Source organism: Rhodotorula paludigena (genome assembly GCF_050403205.1).
Source record: "Rhodotorula paludigena JCM10292 DNA, Rt_paludigena_JCM10292v1_ctg36, whole genome shotgun sequence".
Lineage (NCBI taxonomy): Eukaryota > Fungi > Basidiomycota > Microbotryomycetes > Sporidiobolales > Sporidiobolaceae > Rhodotorula > Rhodotorula paludigena.
This window is the reverse complement of record NW_027481422.1, coordinates 34,950-57,300: the sequence shown is the minus strand read 5'-3', so window position 1 is coordinate 57,300 and position 22,351 is coordinate 34,950. Positions and strand designations below refer to the sequence as shown.

The following is a 22,351-nucleotide window of genomic DNA, read 5'->3' as shown; positions in this document are numbered from 1 at the left end:
GCGGTGAGAGAAGGTGCAAGTATGGAATGCGGAGCGTTCACTCCTCGAGGTTGAGGGCGCCGAGACCCTGACCACCGAGGAGGCCGGCGAGGGCCCTCTGGAGGTTGGCGAGGAGCTGGTTCAGGTTGGCGCCAATCAGGATCTGGTTGTCGTTGATTTGGCGCTTGAGGATCTTGTCGACGTCGCCGAGCGCAGAGTCGACCGTGCCGCCGACGCCGCCGAGGGTCGTCTGGAGGTTCGGCGCAAGGTTGCGGAGGAGCTGCTGGAGCTGGAGGATCAAGCCGAGGTCGCGCTTCTCAGCATCGCTCTGCAGAGACGCAAGGATCAGTCTCTGGCTCCGTGGCTAGGCGAAGGACGGGCACGCACGGCGTCGCGCTTGAGAATCTTGTCGACATCTGTGAGGGCCGAGTCGACCGTACCGCCGACACCGCCGAGCGTCGTCTCGAGGTGAGGAGCCGCGTTGCGGAGAAGCTGCTGGAGCTGGAGAATGAGGCCGAGGTCGCGCTTCTCGGCGTCGCCCTGAGGATGGCAGGCCAGTCAGATCGTGCCGGTGGCCCCGAGGTAGATCTCACGCACAGCATCGCGCTTGAGGATCTTGTCGACGTCGCCGAGCGCAGAGTCGACCGTGCCGCCGACGCCGCCGAGGGTCGTCTGAAGGTTCGGCGCGAGGTTGCGGAGGAGCTGCTGGAGCTGGAGGATGAGACCAAGGTCGCGCTTCTCGGCGTCGCTCTAGAGTCATACACGCGTCAGCCATGTATACTACGTGAACAGACGGGAGTGCACGCACTGCGTCGCGCTTGAGGATCTTGTCGACATCGCCCAGCGCAGAGTCGACGGTGCCGCCAACGCCGCCGAGGGTCGTCTGGAGGTTCGGCGCAAGATTGCGAAGGAGCTGCTGAAGCTGGAGAATCAAGCCAAGGTCACGCTTCTCGTTGACAGGAGCGGCGATCTGTTGAGTTTCACCGCACGATCAGCTCGAGGTCGCCGCTGACAGCCAAGAAAGAGAGCAGGACGTACAGCATCGCGCTTGAGGATCTTGTCTACGTCCGTGAGAGCCGAGTCGACCGTGCCGCCAACACCGCCGAGGGTGGTCTCGAGGTGGGGTGCAGCGTTGCGGAGGAGCTGCTGGAGCTGGAGGATGAGGCCGAAATCGCGCTTCTCGGCATCACTCTGCGCGGAACACAAAGCTGATCAGTGCTTGTTTGGTTGCGAGGGAGGGAAGCAAACGCACCGCGTCGCGCTTGACGATCTTGTCAACGTCGGTCAACGCCGAGTCGACCGTGCCACCGAGGCCAGCGAGGGTGACCTGGAGATTGGGCGCAGCATTTTGGAGGAGACGCTGAAGACCGAAGATGAGGCCAAGGTCGCGCTTCTCGTTGTCAGTCTGCAGGCGGATGCAACATAAGCGAGTATTCGAAAAGTGGCTGAGGCGAGCAAACGTACGCCATCGCGCTTGAGGATCTTGTCAACGTCGGTGAGAGCCGAGTCGACCGTGCCGCCGACACCACCGAGGGTGGTCTCGAGGTGGGGTGCAGCGTTGCGGAGGAGCTGCTGAAGCTGGAGAATGAGGCCGAACTCGCGCTTGGTGAGCTCCTCCTGCGAGGGCGCCTCGTGGCGCTTGGCGTTCATGAGGTCGCCGTGGTGGCGCTTGGCCTGACGGTTGACGCCAGAGCGGCGGGCAAGGTGCGAAGCCTCCTCGGCAGGCGTGGGAGCGCGCTTGGCGAGCGTGTCGACAGAGTCCGCCTGCGAGCGCTTGACCTTGACCATGCGATTCGCGGACTTTTCCTAAAACGCAGGAGGCGGGTCAGCTCGTGCACGGCAGACGAGATCGCGCCGCGAGAAGAACGCACAACGCTGCGAGCCTCGACGGGCTTGGCCACATCGGCCGCAAAAGCTGAAGCCGCGAGGCCAAGGAGAAGGGTGGTTTTGAACAGCATGGTGCGTAGTAAGGAGAGTGTAGTTGAGCGAGTGTGTGAGGTCGGTTGGTATGCGAGAGGGGAAGGGAGGTAGCGACAAGCGGGAGAGGGCAGACGTCGACGGTGCCACGGAAGAGGCGACGAGTTGATGGAGAAAGAGAGAGAAGGAAGGAGAGCAGGAGAGCGCGCGCTTTTGAGGACGAGCGAGCTTGCGTGGCCGGAAACGAAGGGGGTACCCTAGCTGCGCAGGCTACGTTCTCCGTAGCGCACGTTCCCAGATGGAGCTCCAATTCATTCGAGCAGTAAACGGGGAGCCTCTCATGCGAGCACGCCCACACCGAAGGACAGTTCACGCGCAGGCTGCGGGCCCACGAGATCGCGTCTGCCCGGCGAGGGGCGAAGGCACCTCAGACTGCTCAAGCGGGCGCACCATCGATGAAAGGCGCCCTGACTAGTCGATGAATGCTTGGGTAGCGCCGAAATGCACCGCGAACACGAGGGTGCGTGGCCGTGGGAACACGGAGACGGGAGGGAACGTAAGCGGGAGCCAAGGTCGGCAGCCACGGGTTGCGTGCCCGAGAGCCCCTGTCGAGTTCCGAGACCCTTTGACCGAATCCTGGCAGCCTCGGACGTCAGCCGGGTAGCCGCAGCGGAGCGGCCAAGCTCGAGGAGATGAAAAGACCAAAGGCCGACGGTGACGCAGCGATGCGAAGCCAGACATTTGCACACACGTGACGTCGCCTTGTACGACGCGGTCAGTCGCGCTCCCATGCGACTTCATCAGCCGAACGCACAGCGCAGCGACGCCGTCTAGCACGCCCCAGTTCCCGCCGCCCGGTCGTGCTGGTCTTCTTGCCAGCGGGAAGTGCAGTGCCAGGGCCACGCGAGGGAAGCAAGGCGGTCAGCGGGACACGCCACGCCGACAGCATGAGAAGCGGTCGCGTCCAGGAAGGGAAGGAGCGCGGGACTCTGAGAAAGCCAGGTCATTGTCGACGGCTCGCGCTGATTCGCTGCCTGGTTCCCGCAGGCTGGGAAGCGCGCTAGCTGCAGCCACTTGCTTGGCCGCGCTTGTTGGAAGACAGGGAACTCCGACCAGACGTGCTGTCTCGCCTCGATTTCGTTGCCGCGAGATAAGTTGATCTGCGCTGCACGGCAACCGCATAGGCAAGGGGAGAAGCCCAGAGTACTGCAAAGACAGGAGAGAAAGGTACAAGAAGGGAAAAGGGGAGAGAGGAAAAAGCAACGTCGTCCACATCGGCTCGGCTCACGCCTTCTGCGTCCCGCCTTGCTCGCGCTCGAACTGCTGCTTGAGCCCGCTCAGGAGCGACTTCTTCATCCTGCGCTCGGCCGAGCCCGTCTCTTCGCCCTCGCCCTCCGCCTGGCCCTCGGCCTTGCCCGTCGCCTGGCCCGACACCTCGGCGTCGAGCTTGAGCTTCGTCTGCGCCAGATCGTACATGGCCTCGTCGAGCGAGCCGCGCGTGAGCAGCCGGATGATGTTGACCTGTCGCGTCTGGCCGATACGGTATGCGCTGCAAAGAGAGGGAAGCACCAGTCAGGTTCGTGCTTGCGCAATTAACGCAAGCAAACTGGACGGACCGGTCCTCCGCCTGCTTGTCGTTGTGAGGGCTGCAAAGTTTCCAAGTCAGTCTCGGGAGCACCGTGAAGCCTGCAGTCGATGGGACGCACTTATAGTCGCAGTCGTAAAAGATGACCGTGTTTGCTGCGGTCAGGTTCAGGCCCAGGCCACCGGCACGCGTCGAGAGCACTGCACAGACGAGATCAAGTCATTTCCATAGTGAAAGAAGAAATGGAAGGCTGGCGCACGGAAGACGGTGATGTCGTCGTTGCCGTTGAAAGCGTCGACGAGGCCCTGGCGGTCGGCGACGTTCGTTTGACCCGTGAGCTTGAGATACTTGAGGCCCATCGTATCGAGCACGACCTCGAGGATGTCGAGAACCTGGGTGAACTGACTGAAGAGGAGGACGCGGTCGCCCTTCTCCTTCATGCCAGGCAAAAGCTCCTGCAGCTTCTGAATCTTGCCCGCCGACATCCACTCGTCGTTCTTGAGCGCGTACTTGTTGAGTTGCTGTGCCGAAGCATACATGGTGAGCGTGAATCGTGAGGCGGATAAGCTGTGAAAGCACACCTTGTACGTCTGGCAGAAGCGGTGCAGCTCAAAGTCGGTCATGACCTCCATGTCCTCAAAGATGAGATCCTTGTTGCGGTCGAGGAACTCCTCTTCCTTCAAGCAGTCGCGCGACATGAGTTTGAGCTGCTTCTCGTCGTACAGGCGGCGGAAGAGCATCGGGTGGTTCGAGGCCTGCGAGCGTGAATAGCCCGTTAGCAAGCTGTTCGTTCTCTAGCTGCAGAGCAGCACGCACCTTGCGCAAGTCCGTCAAGACATGTGCGCTCGAAGATGTGTCGGCCTTGTTGCCCATCTTGGTCGACGGCGCCACCGTCTTTTTGGGCCGGCCGCGCTTGGCCGGCTTCTTCTCCGCCTCATCGCCCTCCGCCGCCGCCGCCGGCTCATCGTCTTCGGACCCAAGCGCGTCAAGGTCCTCCTCGCCTGCGTCGACAAGCGCGCGCCGGCTGCGCTGAATCGCCTCGTCGTACACCTCGCGCTGGAGGTCCGTCATATCGCAGTACTCGATGCGCTCCGTCTTTTCCGGCAGGTCCTTGAGCACCTGGGCCTTTTTCCGCCGCAGGACGAACGGCGTCATCATCTTCTTGGCGCGCATGATGCGCTCGCGCGAGAGGAGGTTGGTCTGCGAGCCGGGCTGGACCTTGAAGATGGCGCGGAGGGACTCATTCGCATCGCGGAACTGGTCGGGCAGGATGAAGGACAGGAGAGACTGCGCAATGTCTTCGTCAGCGGTCTTGCACCTCGAGTACAAGGAAGGGAGACGTACGACAAGCTCTTGCAGATTGTTCTGCAGCGGCGTGCCGGTGAGGAGCAATCGCCACTGCGCGCGGACCTGCATGAGATCTTTGTACTTCTTCGATTCGGAGTTCTTGAGTTGGTGACCCTCGTCGAAGACCGTGACCTGCGGGAGCGAGACAGTCAGCTGTGCGTGTCGTCGTGCACAGAAGGGTCTGAACCGCACCTTGAAGTCCATCTTGCGCTTGAGGAACTTCTGGTCATCGGGAGAGCCGGTCGCGATGTTGTACGTCGTGACGACGACGTCGAGCTCGTCGCCCATGTGCTTCAGCTCGCCGCGAAGCTCGTAGCGCTCGCCCTGCGAGCCGTAGTAGCTGCGAACGACGAGGTCGGGCGCAAAGACGCTGAACTCGCGCATCCAGTTGTCGAGCGTCGACGACGGCACGATGACGAGGTGAGGGCCTTCCTCGTTCGTCGCCTTGAGGTGCGCGAGGAGCGCGATGACCTGCGCCGTCTTGCCCAGGCCCATCTCGTCGGCGAGAATGCACGACGTGCCGCGGCGGTACAGGAGGTTGAGCCAGTTGACGCCGAGCATCTGGTAGTCCTTGAGCGAGATCGAGTCGGGCACGCCCTGCGGCTGCTTGCGGATGTAGTCCTTGAATGCGTCGCGCACGCGCGGGTCGTTCGACGTGTCGACGCGGGTCGCGATCGTCTCCTCTGAAATGGCGACGAGGTCGAGGCCAACCTCGTTGGCCCCCGACGCGCCGGGCCGGCTCGCGTCTGTCGTCGCCGACACGGCCGCACCCGACGCCCAGATCTGCATGACGCCCGCGAGTTCGCGGCCGATGGCCTCGCACTCGCTCAGCACCTTGTCGACCTCGCCCATGCCCATGACGACGTCGAGGTACGTGTCCATCATGTTGTTGCCGACGCCCTTCTGCTTGCGCGTACGCGTGCGGAAGTCGTTCGCGCTGGCAAACGGTCGCAGCTTCATCGTGAGTGTCGCCTGAGTGGCGTTGCAACCTATGTCCGCGGGATGGGGTCAGCTAATGTGCAGGATCCGCAGACGAGACGGGCCCATGCACGCACCGGCCAGCTCCATCAGCATCTCCTTCGTACAGTCGTTGAAGAACTCGACCGCGAGCGTCTCGCGCTTGGCGACGAGCGCCGGGTTCTCCCTCGTGCCATACTCGTCGCCCGAGCCCGCCGAGTCGTAGTCGCCGCCGTCGTCGTCCGAGTCGCTCGCGTACGCGCGCTTCTTGGGCTTCTTCTTGCTCGCGCTCGCTTGGCTCGAGTGCACGTTCGCGAGCTGCAGCTGGCGCGCGAGGATCGACCCGCTCGTCTGCGGCACCTGAGCCTTGGGCGCCGCCTTCTGCTTGACGGGCTGCGGCGGCGGCGGGTGCCCGCCGTGGTGGCCCGGGTGGCCGGGCTGCGCATACGGGTGCCCGCTCGCGGCGTAGTACTGCCCGTTCGGCCCGACCCGGTACGCCTGCTGCTGTCCCGAGTAGGCGTACACGCCCTGCGGCGAGTATGCGACGGGCTGCCCGCCGGCGTACGGCCCGCCCGCGCCGGGCGGGTACGGCGAGTAGTTCGGGTTTTTGCTCGCCTCGAACTTGTGAAGCACGTTGAGGTACTGGTTCAGCGCCGTGTACTCCTGGTTCGTGATCGTCCCGCGCTCGTACGCCGCCTGCAGCTGCTTGTAGTGCGAAACGTGCGCGCCCGTCATGCCCGCCACGCCCTCGTGCGCGACGGGGAAGATGTACGGCTGCCCGGGGACGAGCCCCGCCGAGCGCGCCTGCGGCCCTCCCATCTGCTGCTGCTGCTGGGGCGTCATCGGCCCTCCGCGGCCCTGAGCCATCTGCTGCTGGTACGCCATCTGCTGCTGATACTGCTGCTGCTGTTGCTGCTGCGCCATCATTGCCGCGTTCTGCGGCGTCATCGCGACGCCGTTCGGCCCGCGCATCTGCGGCCCCGCGCCGTACGCGCCTGGCGTGCCCGGTGCCGGACCCGCGACCGTGCGCACGACCGTCTGCACGCGCGGGACGGGCTGATGCTGCTGCTGCTGCTGCTGCTGAGGGACACCGCCATACTGCTGCTGCGGGTGCTGCTGATGCGGCGGCGCGTAGGAAGAGCCGGGCGTGCCCGGTGCAGGCGAGCCAGCGGCGTTGACGGCGGAGTAGGCGGTGCTGTACAGAGGCGGAGTCGCGCTCGGCTGGCTCGGCATGGCGCCGCCATTCGAGGCGGGCTTCGCGCCGACGAGGGCGGCAATCGCATTCTGCTGGTTGTTCGGATGCTGGACGAACGCGGCGTAGACCTGCTCGATGGGGAAGGACGAGCCGACGGACGTCTGAAAAGAGCGGAAGGCGGGATCGCTCAGGACGGCCGGGTTGAGGGCGGGGGAGGAGTGTTGCTGAGCCGGGTGTTGCGGATGGGGCTGCTGCTGGCCCTGTGGGAAAGCGCTGTAGCCCATCGAAGGGGAGCGGAGCGGCTGAGTGTTCATGCCAGGCGAGCCGCCGCCAGCAGACGGCGAGTCCTGCACTGTCGGCGGGCGCTGCCGCGTGCCGGGGCGGACGACGGGAGGCGAAGACGCGGACTGTAGGTCGGGCTTCATGTCGGTGCTGCCGTTGTACGATGGCGTGTGAGCCATGCTCGCGCTGGCACTGCCGAACGCAGAACCGGCATCCGAATTGCCCGCCGACTGGACGTGCACGTCGGCGAGTCGGCTCTGCAGGTTCGCGGTGAAACTGCCAGGTCCCTCGTCGGCCTGTTGCGCACATGACGATGAGGAAGGCTGACAAATCGCAATGGAGAGCATCGAAACGCACCTCGTCGCCCGGAGCAGGACCGCCGCGCCTCAAGCGCTTCCTCGGCTGGTCCTGCGCGGAGACAGACCCGTTCCCGCCCGGCGTGCCCACGCCCGACGAGTCACCCGAGGGCTGCCGGCCCATGCCAGTCGTGCGGGCGCCCTGGTAGAAGCTCGCATTGGCATAGTCGTCCTGGCCGCCGGCTGACCCGTCGAATGCGGGCGAGGCGGACCCGCCGTTGCTGACGGCGCCCGCCCCGAACCCGAGCTTGCTGGACGAGTAGATGGTGCGGTTCGAGGACGCGTCGGCGGTGGTGCCAAAGGGGGAGGCGGTGCCCGGCTGAACGGCCTGGGTAGGAGAGTCGGCGAGGGGGCGCTTGGCCGACGCGGCGTCGTCTGCGAGTGCAACAGGAGGGAGGCACGAACGAGAGAGTCAGCTCGAGTTTGTCCACGCGGAACAGGTCGACCTGCTAGTCTCGCCCAAAGGAGCGCGCGTCGAGTGAAGTGCGCGAGACAGCCAGCCGCGGTGCGAGGCCGCAGAGACGCCAGTCCACGCGAGCTTGCACTCGAGCAAGCGGGTGCAGGAGCAGGTGCACCGCTTCGGCGTGCCCCCACATGGCCCGAACGGACCTCGTCGCGGTCGGTAGCGCCAAATCCGGCGATTCCAGGCAGTGCAAACACGGCTCCCCTCTGCCCCGTTCCATCCAGCGCGCGATTCTCTGTGCAGCCCAGAGACCCTGTCCCAGCCGATCGCAGCTCCCTCGGCGCGTGACCCGCCCGCCTCGAGGCGCGTCGGGCGCGGACGAGCGCCCGTTTCCGCGTCCGCGTCCCCCTTTGCCCTTGTCGGATCGCGCTCACCTTGCGGGTGGGGAGGGCCGCTCATCGTGCTGCCAGCCAGGGGCACGCTTCTGCAGGCGCTGCGGTGCTCGCTCGCTCGGCGCGGTCGGCGCTCGCGGGCTCGAGCAGCGAGGACGGGCGCAGGGGCGAGGTTGGCGCTTCGCTTAACCCGCGGTCACGGTGCGAGTGGGTGCGGTGGCGCGGTGGGTGCACTGGGCCGGGCAGGGAGCGGCTCTGGGTGCAGCAAAGCGCGCGCTCGAGCGGGTGCGCCGGGTTGCGAGGCGCAGAGTCAGCGCGGCTCTCTCTCGCGCGAGCAGTTCTTTCCGAGTTGCACTCTTGCTGCCGTGCACACGCACGCAGTCTGCAGTGCACGAAGTGCCGTACGAAGTGTGTCTCGCGCAGTTGGTATCGCGACCGGACCCCTTTCGGCAATCGTCGAGGCTTGCTCCTCCCGCTCCCGCCGCTCTCGGCCTCGCTTCGCTTCGATTCCCCTCGTTACCCCGCCCTCCCTTTTCCCTTCCGGTCCGTATCACGAGCACGCGCATCTGCGAAGTGCGTAGAATGTGCGGTGCTCGTTGTACAGGATCCGACTCTCTCGCTCGCTGAGGCCCCCGGGCCCTTCTTCCGCTCGGGCCTTCTCACGGCGCCTCTCGCTCCGCCCGCTCGCGCCTCTTGCCCTCTGTGCTGGCGCGTCAGCCTCGGGCGTGTCGCATTGTTCTCCCTCTCGAGGGTCTGAGCACTGCAACTCTGAATGGTGCCGGCGCATCGTCTTCGCTTGCTTCCTCTTCAACTCGCTCCCTTGTCAACTGCTGCTGCTGCTGCTACTGTTCGCTCCGTCGCTCTGCGCGCGCACTCCCACCGCCCTTCGGCACTTTTCTCACCACACAGGCTCTGTAGCCTGTCCGTCACTCTTTTCACTCACCAGCCTGCGACATGTCCGCCTCGGCCTCGCCCTTCCGCTCCTTTCTCCTCGTCGCCCTCGTCTGTCTCTGCGGTGCGTCTCTGCAACTTCGTGCTGCACTCACACGCTCACGTCAAGGTCCTCGCAGCCTTCGCCACCCTCGCCTCTGCGATCCACGCCGACCGCGTCGAGCTCCACGCGCACCTCTCCTCCCCAGCCCGCACCCCTCTCACCCCCGAACGCGCCCTCCGCGCGCTCGTCCGCGCGCGCCAGGTCGTCCCCGCCTCTCCCGCCTCCCTCGCCGCCGCCGTTGCGGCGCGCGACGCGCGCGACACGGTCCGCCAGCTCGTGAAGCTCGAGGGGGAGCTGCGCGTGCACGGGGACGAGCTTGGGCGGCGCGCCGAGCGGGTTCGGCGGGCGCTTCCGGGCGCGAGAGCTGCGGAGGTCGCTGCCGAAGAGGGACAGGCGATTGTGCGTTTTTTGGGGCCTGATTCGCAGTGGACCTTCCTGACCTCCCCGTGTGCCCGCGCGCGAGCAGCACGATAATCTGTACCTTATCCTCCGTGCCCTAGGCAGCACCTCGATCCGCCCCGCGCGCCGCGCCGCCAGTACCTCGGGCGGCTCCGCCAAGCGCAACAGCGAGGCCATCGTGCCCCTCCGGCCAGCCGCGCCAGATGACGCGCCCCGCCTCGCTGCCGCGAGCGCATCCCCGGTACCGCAACCTTCCGGCGCAATCGTGACGAAGCGCAACCTTCCCTTGCGCGAAGCGGTGCGTCCTCCCTCAGCGTCGGCCTCCCGCGTCTCGCGAGCACCACGACTGACTCCCCGCGTATGAACGAACGAACCACCTCTCGCAGCCCGCCCCGGCCTCGGCGCTCCTCTCGACTCTGACCCTCCTCCACGCGCGCACCTCGCCGCTCCGCGCGCTCCTCCCCGCGCTCCCAGCCGCGCAGCGCGACGCGCTCGTCGCGCTCCTCGGCGAGGTCGGGACCGAGGTCGATAGCCTCGCGGCGGCCGTCGTGGGTGACACCGCGGAGACGCAGCAAGAGGTGCTGGGCGGTCCGACGAAGACGATTGGTGATGCTCAGCGGGAGAGGGAGCTCGAGGAGGTGCGGGAACTCGTGAGGCTCCTGTCGACGGTCGCGTAGCTCTTGGTACACTCCCGACACTGCGCCCGTGCGAAGCGTGAGCACGTGAACGCCCACGTGCGTGCGGTGCGCGCTAGATACCCCTTTGACGACCGCGACGCCCACCGTTTCTGTCGCCACTTTCAGCTGTTGTTGGTCACCTTTGGCTAGTAGATACCTGCTCAGAATACCCATACAGCGGTTCTTGCCACCTTCCGTCCCGGGACGCGAGACCTAGATAGTCTGCAAGAAGCGCGCGAGGGACCTGCGCAGCGAAGCGAGGGTACCCGGCTAACCAAGATAGGCGGCCCTCGCATCTCGATCCTGCATCGGAGATGAAGGTTCGGCTCGAAAGAAAGCCCAAGAGATGCGAGTGCGTCGAAGCTGGACAGAAACGAGCAGGAGCTGGGTAGCAAGCACAAGGTCAAGCAGTCAAGCGAGCAGGCACGGTTAAAGAGCCCAGCATCGCGTCCTCGAGCTCCATGCTGTAGCCTTCGAGCCAAGTACAGGTCCTGGCGAGCTATATATTCCCGTCTGGCAATTGCAGCTGATGAGAATTGGCGAGAGGCTTGAGAGCGACACAACAGCCGCCAGTGTCCAGCAGTGAAGCGAGATCACAGCAGTGGACCAGTAGTAGCTCGCAAGAGAGTCGCAGGTTGCTGAGAGCGAGCTGACGGAGACGTCCAGGTTGAAGCAGCTTCGAGCTCGAGGAGGACGAGGGCAAGGCTCGCACCGCCCACTCTGCTCCGACGAGTCCAGCCAGCTCCGCACTGCTCCTGCTCAGCCCTGCGCACCCTCCTGCCACGCCCAAGCAGCTCCTACCGCCCTCCGACCCCTCGCCCTCCCCGTCGTCGCCCGCCATGGTCCGCCTCATCACGCAGAACCTCCTCTCGTGCCCCTCGCGCGCCTGCGCCTACCCGACCAACTTCCCGCTCTCATTCCGCAACGTCGAGCGGATTGAAATGACCGACGCAGAGTTCAACGAGGAGTTCCTCCGCGGCGTGCTCAGCCGCCTCGAGTGGGCTGCGCTCAGGAAGAGCGCGGCAGAGGTGCGTTGGAATGACTGCTCGGGCACTTGTGAGGGCTGTGAGACGCAGGACAGGCCGCGGACAGAAGTTGGGGCGACCTTGCAGCTCGTCGAGGGGGCGGTGCAGGACCCGCAACAGCAGCATTCGAAGGCAGTCTGGCCGTGTGAGGCCGTCTGCTCGGACGATGAGGTTCTAGAGGGTGCAGCCGCGCAGTCCGCTGGACCCCGCTCTGAGCTCCTCCGGACTTTGCTGCTCTTCGACCTCCCTCTTCCCGCACAACCCAATCGCTTCGCAGCCTTTGTGCCGTCTCGAGCATTCGCTGACTATGCCCATCGTCTCCCTGAGTAGCTCGGCAACACGGACTTGCCGGAACAGTCGCCCGACCTGACACAGCCCGACGCCATCTCGCTCGACCTCCTCAAGACGCTGCATCACGTCTTGCTCGAGGTGCGGCGCGCCTCTCTTGCCCGTCTCTGCAATCGCTCGGAAGCGACGGTTGCTGAGGTGATCGGAGAGCTCAACGCAGATTGTGGTTGCCGAAGGTGAGATGGTGTGCCCGCAATGCGAGCATGTCTTCCGCATCAAGGACACCATCCCAAACATGGTGCGCCCTCGTTCTTCTCCTTGGTACTTCTATGTCCCTTTGCAGTGCAGCGAGCTGACTGCCCGACATGCACAGCTCCTTGCCGAGCACGAGATCCGGAAGTAAGGCGGTTTTGCGATGGTAGCATGTTTCTCCTTCGACTGCTGGGTAGATCGAGTCGGTTTGTTGTAACTCTAGCACTGCATGCACGCACTTTTGAGCCTATCGCGCGAGGTGGGCGTGTAGCGGGCGAGTTGGCTTGCACGGAGCGAGCCTTCTCACCGTGACGGTTGGTCTCGCCCGTTTGCATCGCTGGAGAGCGCGCGACTGGTTCGACGCTGCTCGCACGCACGCTCGTAGCCCTGTCTGCTCGCTACTGCGCCTCGTAGTGCGCCAGCTGCAGGTCGTGCCGTCCTCGCTCAACCCCGCGCAGACTCGACCTCGTCGCTCGTCTCCTGGCGCACGCTGAGCTTGCGTGCTGGCCGTAGTGATCCTAACTGCAGGTGCGCAGTCTATCGCAGGTGCTCGCTGCTCGCCGTCCTCGTGCGCTGACCCTCGTTTGTTGCAGCTCCACCTGCGCCCCCTCTCCCGACCCAGCTCTCTGCCTTCCCACCGCGAGCAGCCAAGCTGGCGCACAAGCGAGTGCTCACAAACCACCGCCGCAAGCCGTCGGGCGACGCGAGCAGCGGTGGGCTCGCCAGCACCCTCCCCTCGTTCCGCCTCAAGATCCGCCATCTCCTCTTCGCCCTCGCCCTCTTCTCCCTCTCGCTCTTCTACTTCACCGGCGGCAACTCGAAAGGCTCTACGCGACGCCAGTCGGCCGCGCAGCGCAGCCTGGCTGAGCTGACGGTGCACTGCCCGTTCTCGACCTCGCGCAAGCACATCCCGACCGTCATCCTCCAGGGTACGCAGGCGCACGACCGCCACGCGAACCGCACAGTCTTTGTCGTCGACCAGCCGGGCGACGTCCCCGCGCCCTTCCTCCCCTACTCGTACCCGCCGCGCGACCTGCGCTTCGCGCAGACCATCTCGCCGCAGAACGAGGCGCTCAACCACAAGGAGCACCACCGGCCGGGCATGGGGCGGCTGCACGAGGGCGTGCACCCGGACGACGAGTCGGGCTCGCAGCTGTGCAAGGTGTACCGCGTGCCGTCGAGCCCGCGCCCGCGCCTCGCGGGCGCGTTCGCGCACCACAAGGTCATGTACGGCATGAGCACGACGGCCGACCGCGTCCTGTGGAACCTTCCCGTCTGGGCCCAGTGGCTCCCCGGCGTGCCCAAGCCGCCGCTCGACCCGGACGACAAGGGCGCCGTCGCGCGTCTCCCGCTCGTGCTCGTTCTCACGCCCCCGACGACCGCGAGCGACTCGAACCGCCACCGCGACGCGATCGAGGCGACTGAGCGGCTGCGCGCGCGCGAGGCAGAGGAGGAGGCGGCGATCCATGGGATGCACATTGCGCTGCGTCCCCGTGCGGCAGAGCGGTTCGAGACGAGGTATTTCGCCCTCGCCGAGGAGATGTGGCGCGAGGCGAAGACCCGCGAGGAGAAGGAGGGCGTCCACACCGAGTGGTTCGTGTTTGCGTGGGTCCACTTCGCTTGTCTCGAGCTGCGCAGGCCTTCACCAGCACGGGCCTGTCATCTGTGGTCATCCCGCATTGACCCGCTCCATTCCGCAGCGACGATGACACCTTCTTCCCTGATGTCGACGCGCTCGGGCGCATGCTCGGCAGTCTCGACTCGCATGACGACCACCTCATCGGTGCTTTGAGCGAGTCGACCAAGCAGGTGCGTCTGCATCGCTCGCTTCGTTCCGACCGCGTGCATCAGCCCGAGCGAAAGACCGGGTCTGCCTTCAGCAGCGTGGCTGACGCATGCACATTGCACGACAGGTCAACCAGTGGGGGCACATTGCTTACGGCGGTGCCGGCATCATCGTCAGTCGCGGCCTGCTCGCCAAGATGAACCAGGACGGCGTCTGTGCGTTGCTCTTTCTCGCTCTCTCTTGTACATCCGCTGAAGCTGCTTTTCCATAGGGGAACACTGCCTCGCCAAGTTTGGCGCCGCGTTCGGCGGCGACGCGATGGTGTCGCACTGCGCCGCGCTCGCGATGGACATGTCGGTCGAGCGCGCGCTCACTATCGAGCCGACGATGCACCAGCTCGACATCCGCGGCGACGGCACGGGCTTCTTCCAGTCGGGCTTTCTCTTCACGTCGATTCATCACTGGGGCAGCTGGTACACGCTGTTCCCGCCCTGGACCGACGCAGGCGTCGGCGACCTCCGCAAGGGCATCGTACTCGTCGGCAAGGCGGCGCAGGCCGTCGGTGGAGACAACTGGGGGAGGAGGTACGTCTTCGAGGACGGCAAGGTGATCGTCGCGCTCGGGTACAGCATCACGGTCGAGGCGACGCCGCTCACATTCGACGAGCTCAACAAGTCGGTGCGTTCGCGAGCGTGCTGGAAGAGGGGAGAACGCCATGCTGACGCGTCCGCTCGCAGGAGCACACCTGGTGGGAGTTCGAGACGTTCCACCCGATCCGCCCAGGGCAGGAAGAGGCGGTCGACAAGCGCACGTACTACCTCTCGAACGTGCGGCAGCTCGACGCGGCGGGCATCTTCCGCCTCGAGCACAAGAACCGCGAGGGCGAGCGGATCGACATCATCTGGGACCAGCGCGGGCCAGGCGGGACGAACCGCTGGCTCGCCGAGAAGCGGTAGTCAAGGTATAGCCCTCTCTCACTCTGCCGCTTGTTTTGTAGACCCGTCGCATTTGTCGCAACAGCTGTGCTGCATTTCTCGCGCTGTCTCCGGCGGTCTGCCGTGCCCGCGCCGATGCCTTGGCGCTTGCTTCATTTCCGACGCTTTGCAGCCTAGACTTGTCATTTTGCTTCATCATGCTTTAGCGCGATTTGCATCGGAATGCTCGAGAACGCACTCTGCGCTGCCCACCACCAGTATGCGCCTGATCGGCAATCGGTACCGCCGCGCCGACAAAGGTGGGCTTCAAGCAGGCTCTCAGACACATTCCGCGGCTGATCGAGGCGCGTCGTCGTACTGTAGGCGCGCTTGGATGGACCGCGCCAGCAATGTCGGCGTTTTGCGCTCAAGTCGCCTGATCGCGCTCGGGTTAATATGACCAGCCTGATCATCGACGCTCGTGCGATGGGCTGGCAAACGTCCCGTGCATTGCAGGACAGGCAGGCTACCCGCCGGCCTTTAGATCCGCTGGGCCATACGAGCGGGACAGCGCGGGCGCGATCACAATCCGCACCGTCGAGTGCCGCTCAGAGGGGCAACTTGGACAGTCGGGAGACGAGCGGACAGCCCGCAGGGAGCAGGTCCGGCAGCTCGAAGCTGCGCTGTGATTCGCTGCCGGCATCGGGCCAGGCCCCTTTGGGCAATCATGCTTGGCCCCCCGCAATTCTTGTTTCGAGGCTCCAGTTTGAGGATTGCCCTTTTCTTGCTGCGAGTCCCTGCTGACCGGCTGGCGTTCGTGGACCACCTGCCATCGCCGCGCCTGCTGCTGTCCCGCCCGCCCTCGCTGCTACCACTCCTCGACGCTGTCCAGATCTGCCGCGCCCTCTGCGTGGAGACTTTCGATCGCGTCTGCCGTTCATTACGTTCGCGTCGACGGTGCCCACTGCGACCGACGTGTTGTGCGGGTCCTCCACACCGAGCAAGCCGTCCCCCGTGTCCGACGCCGTCAACACTCCCTCTCGCTCTCACCAGCAAAGAAGCGAATGCAGCGCTCCATCCTCGCGCTCTCTATCCTCCTAGCTGCCGTCGCGCACGCTCAGCCGGGTCGCTTCCCCTGCGGCTCGTCGGCGCCGAACCAGCGCACCTGCGAGTCGCTCTCGCACCCGACGGCGCGGCGCGGCATCATCGTCCCTGTCGACTCGCAGTGCGTCCGTGCAGGGTCGGCGGGTTATTTCTGCGGCTGGGCAGGTGCACGGTGCGTCCTTTCCGTCCCACGCCGTCCTTGCCAGGCGCGAGGTGCCCGCCCCTCGGGCTGATATGACCTGGAGACTTGGAGTTCCGTCGCGCTCGAGACTGACTCCGCTCGTTGTTTGCCTATGCTTGCAGGTGCACGACAGACGCACAATGTGATTTTGGCAGCTGCACAGCGGAAGACGGCGGTGAGGGCGTGTGCAAGTGCGTTTGACCTTCTCAAGTTTCCCGAAACCTCGGCAACCCAGGTCCGCTCGTGTCGCCATCCCGCTGACCTGGTGCGCCCTTCTCCACCTGCAGTGGTGGCCTAGGAGACTCGTGCGAAGGACCCGATGGGCCCGACGACTCGCTCTGCGCCGGCAACCTTGGCTGTCAGGTGGACGCGGTCAAGGGCAAGGCTGTTTGCGGCGGGCTCGGCGCCGACTGCTCCTTCTCGGGCTCGTACCAGCCTGCTGCGTCACCAAACAACGGTGCATGCTTGTCGAGTGCGTCCAATCCGCTCCTGCGCCCCCTAGGCTCCCCTCGGCTGACTCGTGCCGCCCTGTGCCTGCGTAGACTACTGCAACCCTGCGACCCTGACCTGCGGCACAAAGCCGAAGAACCGTCGCCCTCGTCCGGTCGCCATCTCCGGCCCGCTGTACGAGGTCGAGGCGCAGCAACAGCGCTACCGCCCGGGAACGTCGGGCGACGAAGGCGGTTCTCGTGCCCCTCGTCCGGCTGTTCCCGCCGGCGCGTCCTGCCCAGTCGGCTTCAACGTGTGCCCAATCACGCGCAAGGGCAGCCAGAGCGGCTTCATCCTCGCGTGCTTTGACACGTCGAGCAGCGCGACGCACTGCGGCGGGTGCACGGGCGCAAACGCCGACGAGTGGAATGCGGAAGGGACTGAGGGCGTCGACTGCACGGCGCTGCCCGGCGTTGCGAGCTCTGCATGCGTGGACTCGACGTGCCGCATCTGTGCGTTCCAACTTGCCCTTCTAGTGCTGCCGCCTACCTTTACTGACTGCTCTTTTTCTCGCAACTGCAGTCTCGTGCAGCTCTGGCCATGAATACGACCAAGACAGCAACAGCTGTTTGCCGAAGGGGTACTGGTGAACAGAACTCGATTCCTGATTCACACGGTCGCACTCGGGCCACCATTTGTAGAACCTGTACCAACCGCTGTTGTACCGGTAGACCTTCGTCGCATCCTTGCCTGGCGCTCATGAGAAGCAGCCTCCGTCCACGACTCCTCTTGGCGAGGGTTCATGTTCCCGATAGCCAGCTCTCGTCGAAAGAGCCAATACATGATCCTGCATTAACGCCGTGCGCCTCGCTACTTCTTCCGGCTACGCGCCTTCTTCTTGCCGCTCACCGCGCCCGCCGGCAACCAGTCCTCGTCGACGCCTTCGGGCAGCTTGACCTTCTCCTCCGCTCCCTCCCTCTCCTCCCGGTCGAGCCGTTCGCGCTCCGCCTCCAGCGCCGCCGTGATCTCCTCGCCGCTGACCTCCTCTCCTGCGCGGATGCGCGCCGCGATGTGCGGCGGGATGGCGACGCGCCTTACGCCCGTCTGGAACCCGGGTGCGCCGCGCCCGACGCCGGTCTTCGGGTCGTAGGGTCGCTTGGATGCGGGCGTGGACAGGAGGGCGCGGTAGACGCGGTATCCGACGTAGGCGACGGGTACCGAGAGGAGGAGGAGTGGGGGGACGAGGGAGGTGTCCATGCCGAGTGCTGTCGGAGCCGAAAACGTCAGCGAACACAGCACTGACCAAGCCCATACAGCTGTGTCCACGCACTGGCAATGAGGCTCGCAGGCGTGACCAGCGAGATCAAGAGCGAGAGACTGTTCGACTGGAAACGAGGCGATGAAGCCCTTCCCGCAGTCTGTCGAACCGGTGGAAGCTTGTGTGAGCTCTGTGAGCGTGTGTCACAGCTGCTGTCTGCTTCGCGCGGTCGTCGAGCGATGTCGGCGCGGTCGTACGGAGCCGACCTTCGTCGTCGCAGGTTGCCCGGGAACTCTTGCGTCTGTTTCTCTTGCTCGCCACCGAGGTTGCCTGACTTGGGCCCTGCGTGTTCGCACTGCCAGGCTGGACTGTCTGTCGCTCGTCGTCTCCGCTGCTGCCGCTTTGCGCTCACGCCCTCTTCGCCCCGTGTCTCTCCCGCTGACCGGACCGGCTCTCGTCCTCCGCAGCCAGTGTTTCAGTGCCGGAAGCTCCGTGAGTCTCTTACGCAACGAGGCGGTGCCGCCACGTTGCGCCAGGCGCCGCTCGCTCGGTCTGCTCGCTTTCGTTCTTGCTTTCTTCCCGCCTTTCTGGACTCTGCGCTTTCGTCCGAGCGACCGATTGGCGCAGAATGGCTTCCACTCTCGCAACCCAGGTCGGCCGTCTCGCCATTGGGGGCCCTGCTCCTCCGCCATCCAGTCTCCTCGTCCCCATGCGCCGCCCGGGCGTCGGCACGACTGGTCAGGTCATCTCGGTTCGCGTCAACGCTTTCCCGGTCAATGCGCCGGACAAGACCATCTACCACTACGATGTACGCGAGCGGGGTTGCCTGATCTCATGCACGACCAGCGTGCTTACATTCCTTCTCTCCCCGCAGGTCAAGATCTTCCCGACCGACGCGGACCGCCCAAAGCGTCTCAACCGTCGTATTTGGCAGTATTTCGCTTCTTCGCAGGCACCTTTCGGCCGTGTTGCGGTCGCGTACGACGGTAAAGCCATGGCGTACTCGCCCGTTCGCCTGCCGGCCGACGAAGGGTCCTGGTCGTTCGACTTGCCCGAGGAAGACGGGTCAGCCGCCCGGCGCGGCAATCACTTCACCGTCCAGCTCAAGCTCATCGGGCCCATCAATCTTGGTGCCCTGCGTGCCTTCGTCGGCGGGCGGGCCACTTCCGACACGGTGATGGAGTGCTTGCAGGCTCGTGAGTTTGCTGTCTCTCATTTTCGATGCCCCGAGAAGAACACGTCTGACCTCCCGACCTTCACGTCTTACCACGGCACAGTCAACGTCGTGCTTCAGCATGGCCCGATGATGGTCAACCCTTCGCGCGGAGCCTCTTTCTTCCTTCGCGGCGACAACCCGGAGCAGGCGCGCGGCTTCGAGCTTTGGCGAGGCTACTACAGGTGCGTTGCAGTTTTTGCAGCTCCTCGGCCACAGAAGATGCTGAGGCTTCCGCATGTGCAGCTCTCTCCGTCCAGGGATCGGTGGCGGTTACATTAACCTCGATCTCGCCGGCGCACCATTCCACAAGCCAGGCAGCCTTCCCGACGTGCTTGTCGATCTCGCGCAGGTCGAGCTTGGCAGGGTTACGCATGGGAACCTGGCCAGCATTCCGCCGGTCGCGCTCATCAAGCTTTCGCGGTACGGATCACCCGATGCTCTGTGTTGGCATAGAGGGGCAACTAAGGCATTCTACTTCCCACAGCATGGTGAAAGGGCTGCACATCACCCTGACGGTGCGCGATCGCAATGGCAAGCCCGTCAAGCGCAGGATCAGGTCGATCACGTCCGAAAGCGCGCGAGACTACCACTTCCAGACCGAGACCGGCACAATCAACGTCGCCGTACGTTTTCGCTGGCCTTCTGCGACCGCATCGACTCGGGCGCATCGCCAGGCGCTGATCCGCTTTTCCTCGCGCAGAACTACTTCCGCTCCGCTTACGGCGTCAACCTCCGTCACCCCGGGTGGCCCTGCGTGCTCGTCACGCGCACGGCACGCTGGCCCATTGAGCTGTGCCAGGTCGACGTCGGGCAGAAGTACACGATGGAGCTCTCCCCCTCGCAGGTCTCGGAGGTCATCCGCTTTACCACCATCAAGTACGTTTGCACTTGTTCTTGAGGGTACGACAGCACGCTGATTGCAGACTCGCATCGCATCAGGCCGAGGGAGCGCCTCGCCAAGCTGCAGGCTGGCTTGCGTGCGATCACGCCGAACCAGAACAACCCGGCGTGGGTCTGCACTTCCTTTCCGCACTCTCGCTTGACGTAGTCCGACTGATGTCTGCTCATATTTGCGCAGCCTCAAGCAGTGGGAGCTCCAAGTCGCGACCGAGCCGCTGCGGGTGCAGGCGCGGGTTCTTCCGCCTCCTCAGGTCACCGCTGCAAAGTGCGTGACTGATCTTGGTCTCCTTTGTCCTCTCGAGACCGTGACATGTTTTTCCCACAGTGCCATCCGTCCGCAAGCCGGAGTATTCCAGATGCGCGGCAAGTTCCTCCAGCCCGCGAGTCTCGACAACTGGTTCGCTGCTTCCGCTCGCGCACAGGTTTGACTTGAGCGCATACTCAAGCCTTGTTCTCCAGGGTTGTCTTCGTCTTCGCGAGGGAAGCAGAGCTTCCGCGCAGAGAAACGGAGGCTCTCCTCGGCACGCTCAAGCAGCAGCTCACGCAAGCGGGTTCGTCATTAGCTTCCGTCATTCTTGACTTTGGCTGACCCTACATCACGCAGGCGTTCGCGTTGTGCCCACTCCGCCGCCCGTTCACTACGCTGTCAACGTCCGACCGGACGACGCGCCCAACTTCATCCGCTCCAAGGTTGTGCCCGCTGGAGCGAAAGCTCCCGCCAACCCGCCGCAGCTCATTGTCTGCTTCCTTGCGGAGAAGCCGTCTCCGTTCTACGGCAAGATCAAAGTGCGTCAGCTCTTGCGGCTGCTGAGCATTGCTGACACCGCTACTCTGCAGTTCCTCGGCGACGTGCAGACGGGAACGCCGACTCACTGCCTCAATATCACCAAAGCGAGAAGGAACGACCGCAACTGTACGCTCTTGAGACTTCGGTGGCACTCGGGATGTCTTGCTAACTCGCGCTTGGATGTTCGCGCAGACTTCGCCAACGTCGCCTTGAAGATGTACGCCTCTTGCGCTCAATGCGGAACCTGCCTCGTACTGCTCCATCCAACTGACCTGGTTCACGCACAGCAACGCTCGTCTCGGCGGGACCAACTGGACCGCGTCGCTTGGTCCGATCTTGAAGAAGCCGACAGTGCGTCCGCAGAGCATTGTTACATCGATCCTGCGCTCACCGGTCTTTCCCAGATGATCTTCGGTATCGACGTCACGCATCCCAAGCCGGGGTTAGACGGACCTTCAGTTGCAGCCGTCGTCGGCTCGCTCAACAAGGAGGTCCGTCCGCCTCTCGTCCTCAACACTTCGATCTTAGTCTGAGTCTCCGACTCTGGTCTCTGCAGATCACGCGCTATGGCACACGCATGGCAACGCAGCAGGGCCGACAGGAGATCATTGCCAACCTCGCCGAGATGGTCCAGTCGCTCCTCGAGCAGTTCCGCAAGGAGGTCAGGATTCAGCCGGAGCAGGTGCGTCTGTACCGCTCATCGAATGTGCTCGACTCCAAGTTCACGCTTTCCCTTCCGCAGCTCATTTTCTTGTGCGTGTACTCTGCGCTCCTACGGTGGGCTTGCTAACCGCGCTCCTTCTCAGCCGTGACGGCGTGTCTGAGGGCGAGTATGCTCGCGTGTTGACGGGTGAGGTCAACGCCATCCGCCTCGCCTGCCAGCGCATCGACGTCAACTTCAAGCCCAAAATCACGTTCATTGTCTGCGGAAAGGTGCCGTCTTTACCTCTCTATTGCGCGCAGACCTTCCCTTCCTTGACGCCCGCTGTCGCGCCTGCAGAAGCACCACATCTCGATCTTCCCGGACCGCCCACAGGACAGCGATGGAAAGACGGGCAACGTTCCTGCAGACACCACGATCGTGTGTCCTTTCCGCATTGCTCCAGTCCTTTGCAGCTCGGCTGACCTACGCTGCTTCGCTTGCAGGACACGGTCATCACCAGTCCTTTCCAGTTCGACTGGTACACGCAAGCGTCCGTCCCGTTCACGCACGCAAGACGAATAATCGGCTGACCTGCAGCTCTCGCAGCCACGCCTCGCTCCTCGGCACGTCAAGGTCAGCGCACTTCACCGTGCTAACGGATGACTCGCATTTCAGCGCCGACGACCTGCAGGCGCTCTGCTACAACATGTGCGTCACTAACCCTCTGCCTGTTCCCGCACCCCGAGCTGACTTGGCAACAAAGCTGCTATACCTTTGCCCGCTGCACCCGCTCCGTCTCGCTTGCAACCCCGGCGTACTACGCCGATCTTGTCTGCACACGTGCGGCGCTGTACCTCGCTACGACAAACTCGACGCGCGTTGGGTCGACGGTGCACGCCGGGCACGGCAACAAGCTGTTCTTCATTTGAGCTTGTTCTCATCCCGCCGGTCGTACACAATTCTCCGTGGTCGCGTTCTCCAAGTTGCCTGTATCTAGATTGGTCCGCTCGTCATTCCGCTGTAGATTGGTCGGTCGTCGTTTCTGGTGTACCGCAAATCGTCTCATCAACAGCGGGAACCTGCCT

At 64.4% G+C, this 22,351-nt stretch overlaps 8 protein-coding genes across 8 annotated transcripts; 5 read left to right on the top strand and 3 right to left on the bottom strand.

The window, feature by feature from the left end:
• Window positions 1-37: 37 nt before the first annotated feature.
• JCM10292_001324 (uncharacterized protein) lies at window positions 38-1,937 on the bottom strand (the record flags this gene model as incomplete). The annotated part of the gene is made up of 8 exons (XM_076650464.1): window positions 38-307; window positions 367-519; window positions 577-729; window positions 788-949; window positions 1,018-1,170; window positions 1,232-1,384; window positions 1,444-1,785; window positions 1,851-1,937. The coding sequence occupies 8 exons, from the start codon at window positions 1,935-1,937 to the stop codon at window positions 38-40; spliced, it is 1,473 nt and encodes a 490-aa protein (XP_076503949.1).
• Window positions 1,938-3,180: 1,243 nt separating this feature from the next.
• On the bottom strand, window positions 3,181-8,480 carry JCM10292_001323 (uncharacterized protein; the record flags this gene model as incomplete). Its single annotated transcript, XM_076650463.1, has 11 exons — window positions 3,181-3,445; window positions 3,513-3,542; window positions 3,603-3,681; window positions 3,741-4,002; window positions 4,063-4,236; window positions 4,298-4,768; window positions 4,826-4,960; window positions 5,021-5,817; window positions 5,884-7,558; window positions 7,620-7,993; window positions 8,456-8,480. 11 exons carry the CDS (start codon window positions 8,478-8,480, stop codon window positions 3,181-3,183), a joined length of 4,287 nt encoding a protein of 1,428 aa, XP_076503948.1.
• An 887-nt stretch (window positions 8,481-9,367) lies between these two features.
• On the top strand, window positions 9,368-10,483 carry JCM10292_001322 (uncharacterized protein; the record flags this gene model as incomplete). The annotated part of the gene is made up of 4 exons (XM_076650462.1): window positions 9,368-9,428; window positions 9,484-9,806; window positions 9,874-10,104; window positions 10,193-10,483. 4 exons carry the CDS (start codon window positions 9,368-9,370, stop codon window positions 10,481-10,483), a joined length of 906 nt encoding a protein of 301 aa, XP_076503947.1.
• Window positions 10,484-11,322: 839 nt separating this feature from the next.
• Window positions 11,323-12,199, top strand: TRM112 (RNA methylation protein TRM112; the record flags this gene model as incomplete). Its single annotated transcript, XM_076650461.1, has 4 exons — window positions 11,323-11,511; window positions 11,839-11,937; window positions 12,017-12,094; window positions 12,170-12,199. The coding sequence occupies 4 exons, from the start codon at window positions 11,323-11,325 to the stop codon at window positions 12,197-12,199; spliced, it is 396 nt and encodes a 131-aa protein (XP_076503946.1).
• Window positions 12,200-12,277: 78 nt separating this feature from the next.
• Window positions 12,278-14,790, top strand: JCM10292_001320 (uncharacterized protein; the record flags this gene model as incomplete). The annotated part of the gene is made up of 7 exons (XM_076650460.1): window positions 12,278-12,307; window positions 12,434-12,461; window positions 12,642-13,653; window positions 13,749-13,857; window positions 13,962-14,049; window positions 14,106-14,512; window positions 14,572-14,790. 7 exons carry the CDS (start codon window positions 12,278-12,280, stop codon window positions 14,788-14,790), a joined length of 1,893 nt encoding a protein of 630 aa, XP_076503945.1.
• A 1,022-nt stretch (window positions 14,791-15,812) lies between these two features.
• Window positions 15,813-17,112, top strand: JCM10292_001319 (uncharacterized protein; the record flags this gene model as incomplete). Its single annotated transcript, XM_076650459.1, has 5 exons — window positions 15,813-15,973; window positions 16,156-16,224; window positions 16,321-16,505; window positions 16,576-16,974; window positions 17,045-17,112. 5 exons carry the CDS (start codon window positions 15,813-15,815, stop codon window positions 17,110-17,112), a joined length of 882 nt encoding a protein of 293 aa, XP_076503944.1.
• A 220-nt stretch (window positions 17,113-17,332) lies between these two features.
• On the bottom strand, window positions 17,333-17,719 carry JCM10292_001318 (uncharacterized protein; the record flags this gene model as incomplete). Its single annotated transcript, XM_076650458.1, has 1 exon — window positions 17,333-17,719. One exon carries the CDS (start codon window positions 17,717-17,719, stop codon window positions 17,333-17,335), a length of 387 nt encoding a protein of 128 aa, XP_076503943.1.
• Window positions 17,720-18,348: 629 nt separating this feature from the next.
• Window positions 18,349-22,195, top strand: JCM10292_001317 (argonaute/piwi family protein; the record flags this gene model as incomplete). Its single annotated transcript, XM_076650457.1, has 22 exons — window positions 18,349-18,528; window positions 18,595-18,916; window positions 18,998-19,118; window positions 19,180-19,356; window positions 19,421-19,559; window positions 19,637-19,812; window positions 19,876-19,944; window positions 20,015-20,101; window positions 20,162-20,233; window positions 20,296-20,387; window positions 20,441-20,622; window positions 20,674-20,749; window positions 20,816-20,840; window positions 20,911-20,974; window positions 21,028-21,114; window positions 21,180-21,305; window positions 21,366-21,376; window positions 21,430-21,556; window positions 21,624-21,704; window positions 21,770-21,816; window positions 21,873-21,974; window positions 22,030-22,195. 22 exons carry the CDS (start codon window positions 18,349-18,351, stop codon window positions 22,193-22,195), a joined length of 2,529 nt encoding a protein of 842 aa, XP_076503942.1.
• Between the last annotated feature and the right edge of the window lie 156 nt (window positions 22,196-22,351).